This window comes from Corticium candelabrum, chromosome 1 (assembly GCF_963422355.1).
Source record: "Corticium candelabrum chromosome 1, ooCorCand1.1, whole genome shotgun sequence".
Classification (NCBI taxonomy): domain Eukaryota; kingdom Metazoa; phylum Porifera; class Homoscleromorpha; order Homosclerophorida; family Plakinidae; genus Corticium; species Corticium candelabrum.
This window is the reverse complement of record NC_085085.1, coordinates 2,859,633-2,869,817: the sequence shown is the minus strand read 5'-3', so window position 1 is coordinate 2,869,817 and position 10,185 is coordinate 2,859,633. Positions and strand designations below refer to the sequence as shown.

Genomic DNA, 10,185 nt, shown 5'->3' with positions numbered 1-10,185 from the left:
ACACTTATTTGATAAGTTTTCAAATCTAATCAGCTGCAGCGCGCATTAGAACTTACAATAAACTCATCCTATGGGTTTAGTTAAACTTTGACTGCAGCGGGCGCATCTTGGACTCTGGTATATACCATTAGAGGAGGACGTAACTGACGAGATCACGTCACATCCCCCCGGCTTTATGGGCTGTAGCATTTTATCTTCGCGCGTTTACAATACACGGGCCCTATTTCTCTATGCATTTTACACACTCCAGACTGCTCAGTTTGGACTCTACGCATTCCTCATCTTAGACTCTTCCCACATTAATTAAACGTCATGATCTATTCTTGGAGAATATCGCCACTTTCGAAATGAAGATGCACCTTCCTTGACATACATATAAGTATGGACTGACGCACGCACGAACACACGGTACAGTGAGCAGGCTTTAAACCTCTGACTGTACGGAAGGCATTTTGAACTCTACTCTAGACCACAGGATGGCATACAGTGGCTGGCGAGCCCACGTCACATCCGCATATTTGGAATTAAACAAAACAAACCCTTCGCATCTTATCTCAGGCCTCCCAAGTCTCATTTATGGACCTCGCAGGCAATATGGGCGAAATGCTACTCGACCGGGTCCTCACGTTCTGCGACAATCGGAGACCGGGGTCGTGTCGATTGGAGCGTTACAGGCATCCCTCCATGCATTTCGACAGACAGACGGAAGCTTCGGGTTTTGTATTATGCTTTACGCAAGACAGAACGTCGATGATCTTGCGTACAAATAAGAGCCAGGGCTTCATAACTGCTGCCGTGTAATGGAAAGACACGATAAAGGACAGCAGTTCTCTATTCGTGCATGATCTACGAATGAGCCTGTGCTTATAATATACATATAACTCGGGAGTCTAATGAGCTTATGAACCGACTCAATTTTCAGGCCCAGGAACATATTCTCGTTAACGAGCCTTCCAGCGTATGCCAAGCAACGCGAAAACCTAACTTTATAATGTATTCAGCGCTATGTCAAAATTCTGTGCGGACTGCGCATTGGGACGACCAAATATGGAGAACGATCCAATTAGTAAATACATGGTGCTCACGCCGCACGAACAGTCCACAGCAGAGCGTCTGCAACTGCGGAAAATATCATTTAGCACGGGCCTTAGTACAAACGGCTGTGCTCGACCTAAGTAAACTTTTGGTGCCAGAAAATTTGCAGCAGTTGTTTGTCGGAAAAGTGAAACGAGACGTGACGGTAAGCATTAATTGTTTAGTTTGACTAAGTGAGGGACTTCTCCAACTTCAAAAATGTATTGAGCTGCGACGTCCAAACTGATATAAGAAGGCATACACATATGCATGTCAATGCCGTTGCTGATGCTAGTGGGGCGTGGTGAGGACAAGTCGACGATAAGACGCCATTGGTCAGGTTCTGGTACATTTGGAATGACTGCCTGCCGGGTACCAAGGATGTTGACAGACTTTATTTGCATCGGGCCTGCGAGGAGATCTGCTCTATACTCCTGATCTACTTAAACGTTGACGACTTTGATATTATGCGTAGCCAAATTAATTCTAAGCGATGGTCCGCAAGTTGCCTGAATGTCGGTGAAACCGACCCCCGAAAACAGTTAACCCAATAATCATGTATGTGTTTCCAGAAGTGTTCGTTCGGTTTAGTAGCGAGATGGCGAGACCAAGAACGTAACGATAGTGGTGAGAACAAGAGATTCGCGTCCTTATCCGAGAGCTAACTTTAGCAGGATGACAGCTCTCTAACATTGTTCAGTATTTATATAGCAATAATTGCAGTTAAAAAAATTACAGGATCACATTTTGATAAAGATGCAGGATCACATTTTCAAGATGGGCAAAGTTCCACTATAAGCATAACAACATAATAAACAGCTACAAGCAAGAAACAAATGTGAACTAGTCTAGTGTAAAATAACTCAATAGATATCAGCGGGTTATTATGTAAAATAGTTAGTTTGCGCTTAGGTTTATGGCTATGTCAAGCCGGGCGGGGCTGCATCAAGGAAGCGGTGGCAACGATCAAGAAATTGACCATAGCAGGCTCTTTTACGTCAAATATCGGTCCAGCCTGCGACACAGATTTACTTGTGGCTTGTGATATATCGGCGGGAGATAATATTTTCTCCAATAGAGTCATGCGTCCGCACAGGCATTGCTTCAATGACCTGTACGCCAGCATCGCAGGCAGGCACGAACATTGTTTTTTAGTACATTCAACTTCGTTGGAAATGTCGAAGTCAAATCCACAGCTTATCGTCTTGTGAGCTTCAGAGTTTTAGTTGCCCCTTTCGGTTAACAGTAGGGTGGTGCTGAGTTTGGCATGAGATGTTGCCTGTAGCATCTGTCGTGTCGCTTGGTTTATACAGGCTTACAGGGCGCATGTTGCAGTGCCATATTCTCCAGCTCAGACAATGCAAACAGCGGACGACTGGTTCTTCGCGAAGGTAGTAGCAACGTGAGTCGGAAGGTGCATGAGCAGTTGACTCCAGGCAATAGCCGGCGAGTTGGATGAGATCTGCTTGAAGATTGTGGTACAGGAGCTATCCTTTCATGCACGAAGAGACACTAAGTCTCATAGACGACCAGTCGAAGGTAAGCCATGAAATTTAACTCGCGAAACGGGGATGCTAGCCCGAAGGACATAAAATGGCAGTTGCAAAGCACTGCACCGAAGTGCCAAGCTATGATACTTTGCAGAAGTCACTGACAGGCCTCATTTGTTTCGGTGACAATTAGGGCCTGGTATCGTCGAAGTAATACCAGGTTATCTGTTAGCCGTTCTTAAGTCGACGAATTTGTACGAGTGGATCTCCATATCGAGTGTCACTGCTACGGTTGACGTCCTGTCTTCTAATATACCCCAGCGGGTAAATTAGTCCGATTTCTCCAGCAATGACATGCAGCTCGGCTCTGGACAGTAGATGAATGCAAGCGTACTAGAGAGTGCTGAACCACTAGATTGGAGGACGTTGATGCATTCCAGGTCTCCAGCTTCTGACATTACGCTTAATAAAAAATCTGTAGCAACACGTTCGTTCCGCATGCCATGCTAAGGTTTCTCACTTGTCACGCTAGAACGTCGAGAGATAGCTACATTCGGCTGCTCTAAAGTGATCTGAGGAGACGATCGTCGGTACGATAGACCTTGGCAACGCGGTAATACAAGACTAAGTTTGGCTATCCGCAATGTAATAAGCTCTCTAAACTACACAAATAGTCTCAGCAACACAAGCGGTAAAAGACAAGACAGCAGTGTTAGCAGTAAGAAAAGAGAACAATTATAGCCCAGTACGCGTACACTCTATAGATCTATTAGCTATACAACGCGGAGAGATAATGGTGTGTCTGAGTAGAAATGGGGTAAAAGATCTTATTATCACTTGCTAACGACAGCGGTATTAAGCCATATGCGATAGTTATATATGCATGCCAGACAGCTGTTTTGGCAATAGGCAGCAAAGAGGCAATAGGCAGGGGTAGCCGCATTGCAGGAGTGTGAGATCTGCTCCACCAATAGTTGCCAGTCTTTCGCCTTCAGCCCGACCGCCGTCACATTTTTTACTATACCAACCAAACCTCCTTTAGGGCAAGATTACCGCACGGACTTATCTCATTGTTTAGCTAACTCCATATTATGATTGCCAGCAGGGCCGGATGCTGGAATTTTGAAAGAGGGGGTTCACTTGGTAGCAGTTATTTATAGCTTTACTAATTTTCTCTTTTCTAGTAAAATTATATGAAATTGTTGAACCATGCCTATTGGAAAAGAGGGGGTTTCAACCCCATTAACCCCCTATGGATCCGGCCCTGGCCAGATGCGACAATGAAGCAAAGTTACAACAGTGCTAGCGAGAAATAGAATGCATGTTCCCTGCCAGACGCTGGTAAAGGGCGTAACTTGAGTTTCGCCACTGGCGGTACAGAGTACGTATGGACCAGCCCGGCGATCGCACAACAATTCACAGGTGGTGTCTAAAATGTACTAAGAGTTTGTGTAAATGCGCCATGTGACCGATGTACCAATTCTCTTCTGTCGTTTCATGTAATGGCGCTACAAACCGACCACCACTGCACAATACAAAGAACGTCTCGGATCGGCATGTACATGATGCTGCGGCGTTTCTGTTCTAAATTGCGAGAAACGCTTCTACCGCCGTCCAAACGGTTTCGACATCACGGCTTTTGTATAGCCTATCCAGTGAGATGACCACTTACTGATTTACTGATAGAGGAAATTACCCAGGCATGGATTTATCGAAACCTGTAATTGTTTTTTATTTTTATTTTTATTTTTATTTTATTTTTATTTTATTTCAGTATATTGACACAACAATGGTCAAAGACTGCTTTATTGTGCCAACGTTAAGCGTGTGCGTACTAATGTGGTACCACTCCTAAAATGTAACGCGAGTGCATGCTCACGGTTCAGTAACTACATATTTTATGCGGAAATGTTGGCGTACCCAATCACATTCAGTTTAACAATATATTTGTACCCTAGCCAAGAGCATGCCTATTATACACGCTGATGCGATGGATAACCCAACCAAGTGTTTTTGATGTTATATACGCGTTTTACTTACATCATGTATTATTGACTATGACAAAATCGCATGACAGAAGCGCATGATGTGGGTAACAAAATGAGATGTGAGAACGTTACAAATGCAGCTAGATTAGGCGTTGTTTCTAAATGTTCTAAATGCATGTTACAAACGTAGTTGTTTCCAAGTGATGGAATTAACATGCCAACTGTTACAAGTTGGAGAGCGTCGACGCTAGGCCGGCTAGTAATTTTGGCCTTACGTGATGAAGTAACGGGCGTGATGATTGTTCTGTTTGTTATATTGGTTGGAAACCTAGTTTACAAATGCAGACTAAACAAGCAGCTCACCAATGAATTTTACAGCTCACAAGAATGTAAAAGTCTCGTTCTTTGTGCAGTTTCTGTAGTAGGCGTCTTGTTGTTTGTGCCGCTTGTCTAGCTAGACGTCGCCTACTGTGCACTGAACCGTATTTACACAGCTATCTGTCTAACCGCAATTTTGTTTGTTGTAATGAGGTGACCCCAGAGCCAAAATAGAACCTCAATGTGGGAAAACATGGACGTGCATATGTAGATTAATTAGGCGTTTGTTCGCTCTGACTTTGGATACCGTAAAACGAAAATGAATAGAGACGCACTATCGTACTTACATGTCAGCCGAGCCGCTTCGCCCGACAAACAGACGCTGTCTTGGACCATGCGCGTTCCCCTTCGCAGATTTCCGTCAAACGCCAAATTTCTGTTGAAGACGACACTAGTTATCTTTGCAACAACACCACGACCGCTCAGCCACGCACACCCAAAATTCAAGCTGGCAGACTGCAGAACCACTATGCAGAAACACTGTGGAACAAGCAAAATGTTAAAAGTCAGGTACAGCTACACACCTTCGCTCCTGGTTGTTGCTGTGGAAACAGAGACGTGCAAATGTAAACTATAGGCGTTGTTTCTATGTGCCAAACCCTTAAAGCAAGGACTAAACACCATGTACAGGACGGGCGCTCGATGGCCGAATTTTCGTTAGCAGCTACCAAACTAAGAGAGGTGGAGCCTCATGATGTCATCACCTTCGTCTATTGGTCAGTAATAACACCACTTCTCGTCTATTGGTTGGAATAGCTTTATTTGCATCTGCGCTAACCAACTATGTATACTGTCGTCGGGTCGTCGAACGACTACTATACTCTCCACTCGGAAATCCGGGCCTGGGTAATAAAGAAGAAGTAAAGTGCTAACACCTCGCATGCTATGGCACATAATTGGTAAACTAAACCCGCACCCAAACAGCTGTTTTAAATGTTCGTTCATCCACCTCAATTTCCTAAATCTAATTTGTCAAATCAGAACCATTGAAAAGTGTGAGGAAGGGACTAGACACATTAATAAACTGGCACACGGAATTGTCCACATGAGATGGCTATTCCATATTTCCTGAGAGCATGCAAAGACGTCATTCAAACCACTAGCACGCTAACCAACACCAATGATAGCAATGAGAGTATCTGCCGCATTCTATTTAGACTTCCGTTAGTCTGTCCGTCCACAGACCACACTACTTTAATTCTTCTCGGCTTAATTAATTACTGCAACAGATGTCCTAATCAAACTACAGTTTAGCAATAGTGCCTATTTACAAACCGCGCAGCACCCTACTGGAGTGAGATTTCAAGAAACGGCTTCACATACAAATATCAAATTTTCAAAGTATGAAGATCTTGCCAAATGTAGGACGTGTTTAAAAATTTGTTCTCTGAAATAAACACAAAGAAACAATTATTAAAAAATTGGGCAATAACGTTTTGTTTCCTGTGATAAATGCTTTTTAGTACTTGTTAAACTGTAATTACTATATCAATTAATGCTATATATAAGATGAAACAACTGTTTATAACTTTGATTTACAAGTCACGTTCCGTGTTTGTTTACCAGGGGAGCTATACACTGTATTGTAAATTATGTAAATATATAGGCTGGTCATTTACTAAAAGCGTTTGAGAAATCAACATGTAAAGAGTTGCCTTCACCTGAATCGGCAATTTTTGTGCTAAACAAGTGGGATAAGGTTGAAAAAAAGGAAAGAGACGAGACGTTACGTATTCTTAATATAAAACTCAAAGAACGGTGGCCAGGCTTTAAAAGTCATCAGCTGTTAACAATCAACTCAAGACTAGCTGAAGTATGTCGGGAATGCACAGGCGAGTCAACGCCAGACCTAGTAGCTGTCTGTAAAGCTATTACAAGAATGCTTCCAGGGTCACTCAACAACATTATTGCAAAATCCCTAAGGCATGTTCAGTAAAGAATGGGTTTAAATTCTATTTTGTTACTTTTGTTTTTACTTGTATAGAACACCTTGTGACTTCATGATCTTTACTGAGAATGTGTTGAAAAGTTCTCTCAGACAGCTGAAATTTCCTGTTGTTAAAAGACAGAAACTGCAAACTGAGAGCTGGGCTGATCTAGATAAAGTTAAGACATTGTCAGAAAAGATGAAAACCGGAGTCAATGCGAAGATTGGCGATCTTGAAAAGAGGTTTGTATCTCACCTAGAGTCGCGATTGGTTCGTGAACGTTTTTATAAATTGGATATACCATCCCTATCAGTTGCAGAGAAGGCAGCCTTTGATGCCGGAAATGTAGAGCAATTTGTAGGTATAAAGCTAGGTCAGATTGCAGAAAATTTCCTAGACACAGACGATTTTCAAGAATGGGCTAACACAACACTGAAGGAAGATGTTACGGAAGCACGGGAATTGCTCAATGCAACTAGTTTGCGCATACATGGTTGTAATGCATGCAACAGGTCAGCAGTACCCTCAGTACTAGAAACAATTGATGCTTTAAAAACTATCGGAGCAACCGTGACTGCAGGAGCTGTCGTAGGTGCGATCGCAGGAGCGCTGATAGGACAACTTCCAATTGGGGTTGAAATAGCAGTAACAATGGTAGAAGGTGCAACTGTAGTAGGAGCGGCAGTGGCCATGCCTTTAGGACTCGTTCTTGGAGCAGTTACTGCGGCGGCTATTTTAGTAGGCAAAATGCAGTGGAAAAAAAAGAAGATAGAAGCTTTTCAAAAAAAAATTAAAGAAGCTTATGACAAGATGATCATGAACAAAGACACACTTTCAAAATATGCACACAACCTGATCTCGACGTTGGCAAAGATTCGTTGCGAGTCTGTGAAAGATGTATTGGACATACTTCCTCAAAAATGGAATGACCTTCACAAAACCTTGATTGCAATTGAAAGTCTACAAGAAAAGAACAGACCACACTATCAAAAGCTGCTGTCAAAATGGCAAGATCTACATGGCAAACTATCGATGATGATGCTTCAATTCATGCGTCACACATTTACCAGCAATGATGGCTACTGGCCGCAGTCAATGCCACCGGTAGGTGTCGGAAGTTTTGCTGAAGTTTACAAAGTCACTAATCCTGAAGTGGGTGAATCTGCATTGAAAGTAATGAGAGATGACATTACGCAGCAAACAGCTTGTGATTTGAGAAAAGAAATTGATATTTGCAGGTATCCAATTATGGTCGTTGTAGTCACAACTGTTGTTTTATCAAACGTTTATGTCAAATTTTTTTTGGCAGGCAATGCAAGCATGAGAACATTGTCAAGTTCTACGGGTCAGTACAACTGTCATCACACCCTCTGAAGATAGGATTGCTGTACGAATGGTGTGAACGCGGAACTTTGGCTTCTTTCATTAGAGATGACAAAGAAGAACCAGCCTACACAATAACTGGCTTTCCGATTGCTCAAAGTTTTGTACTAGATATGCTAAGTGGGATTGGTTATCTACATGGCAATGGCATCATTCATCGAGATCTGAAACCCGAAAATGTGCTCGTAAGCAACCGATATATTATTGTCAATAGCTTGATTATTGTTTCAGCAGTGTGCATCTTTAGATAACAAACCAGAGAAAAGTGCGTCTTGCAGACATGGGATTGGCAAAGCCAATCCAACAAGTGAAGGGTACAGCATGTGGAACCCCGTCGTACATGGCACCAGAAGTATTTCGTGAGAAGCCATGCACAGAAAAAGCAGATATGTTTAGTTTTGGAATTATCATGTGGGAGCTGTGGAACAAACAACGAGCGCATCAAGTTACAACAATACCCTTGCCGCAGTTCTATGAGCGTGTAGAAAACGGTGATCTTCGCCCAGGCGACGGAGAATTTCTTGGTGAAAAGATCCCACTTAGACAAGGACAATCAGTTTCTATTTCTGGGCGCTATCCACAACCGTGCCAAACTGATGTAATGCATCAGGCTCAAGCAAAAAGGTGGGCAGATGTGGCAAGAGACTGCTGGTCATCAGACCCTGACAAACGACCATCAGCAAATGCAGCGCACAAGGAAATAGCTAATATTGTTGTTGAATAATCGTCAGTTTGTGAATCATTAGTATGACTATCAATGTATATGAGCTGTATGCTCATTAAATGTTTTTAGAAAGATGAAATTTAAATTTCTATGCATTTGTATATGGCAGCAACAATTGAACACAATAACTGGTTGCTAGTTATATCGTAGCTGTTTGCATAGTAACAAGTCTTGTGTCTGTGCTAGCTTGTAAGCTGTAATCTCAGTTTCAGTGTATGTCTATAATGGCACTTTCAATATCAATATTGCAGTGTGCGAGTAAAATGTGTTGTCTTTTAATTAAAAAACTGCGATTAGCTTTTATTTTCGAAATGTCCATCCACTTGTTGATACCTAACAATTGGATATTGCAGTCAGTAGAATATAATAGGCCCATCAAGCGCCACGTATATATGTCAACTTTTTACCAGAGTCCTGTAAATTATTACTGCATTTGGAATGTACTATTTGCTTCATCAGATTCAATCTTAGGGTTACTCAATGCTATTGCAAGAAACTACATATTTTTGCCCAAAATTCCAATTCTGGTAGGTTTACTTCATATAATATAACAAGATACCTAGTTGGGATTTAACCCTTTAAGTCGACTATTATATCATCGAATGCAATTCATATGTCAGAAATGAGTAAATTGTATTGGTATCAAAAATTTGATCCAGAACTCACATTTACAATTGAATATATATATATATATATATATATATATATATATATATATATATATATATATATATATATATATATACTGTATACATATGTATATATTTCGTTTTTACAATCTTACAATAACCTTATGCAGCAGCTGTCAGTTAGCTACCGGAATTCTAACGCTAAACTGGTAGAAAGCAAACTAATTTTAGATTCAAAGGACTGTTTTTTAATTTTTCTGTTACATATTCTGGTTCTGCCTTATTATAACGAGCAAAGTATATATATATACATATATATGTTATTTGTGCATATATGTTATTCACTAAGGGTAAATATGGACAAACCAAAGATTTCTAGTATTTGAGGGTTAGGGCTAGGTCTAAGGTTAGGATTAGGATTAAGGTTAGTGTCAGGGTTTTTGTCAGGTTACTTTTGATTGATATTGTACCGGGCAATCCATAGATTGCTCAAATCTTCACTTCGCGCACAGCATATAGCATGTAGATAAATAAATTTCCATTAAATAATGACAATATGACCAAGGTATTGATTTTTGTACTCCAATAAGA

At 41.4% G+C, this 10,185-nt stretch overlaps 2 protein-coding genes across 2 annotated transcripts in view; both read left to right on the top strand.

The window, feature by feature from the left end:
• Nucleotides 1–6,720, top strand: part of LOC134197125 (uncharacterized) — a 24,367-nt gene extending 17,647 nt beyond the window's left edge. The window contains exons 7-8 of the mRNA XM_062666384.1: nt 6,537–6,629; nt 6,697–6,720. Coding sequence (XP_062522368.1) covers nt 6,537–6,629; nt 6,697–6,720 — 117 coding nt within the window. The remainder of the gene's footprint in view (nt 1–6,536; nt 6,630–6,696) is intronic.
• On the top strand, nt 6,640–9,219 carry LOC134187139 (uncharacterized). The gene is made up of 4 exons (XM_062655259.1): nt 6,640–6,853; nt 6,915–8,096; nt 8,168–8,426; nt 8,489–9,219. The coding sequence occupies exons 1-4, from the start codon at nt 6,810–6,812 to the stop codon at nt 8,963–8,965; spliced, it is 1,962 nt and encodes a 653-aa protein (XP_062511243.1). The 5' UTR covers nt 6,640–6,809; the 3' UTR covers nt 8,966–9,219.
• The last annotated feature ends 966 nt before the right edge of the window (nt 9,220–10,185 follow it).

What these genes read in the sequence shown, in the direction of transcription:
- LOC134187139 (XM_062655259.1), top strand. Translation starts at nt 6,810, where the DNA reads ATGCTTCCAGGGTCACTCAACAACATTATTGCAAAATCCCTAAG. An exon ending in AAAGAAATTGATATTTGCAG is followed by an intron (nt 8,097 to 8,167) that starts GTATCCAATTAT and finishes TTTTTTTGGCAG; the next exon opens with GCAATGCAAGCATGAGAACA. An exon ending in TGAAACCCGAAAATGTGCTC is followed by an intron (nt 8,427 to 8,488) that starts GTAAGCAACCGA and finishes GTGCATCTTTAG; the next exon opens with ATAACAAACCAGAGAAAAGT.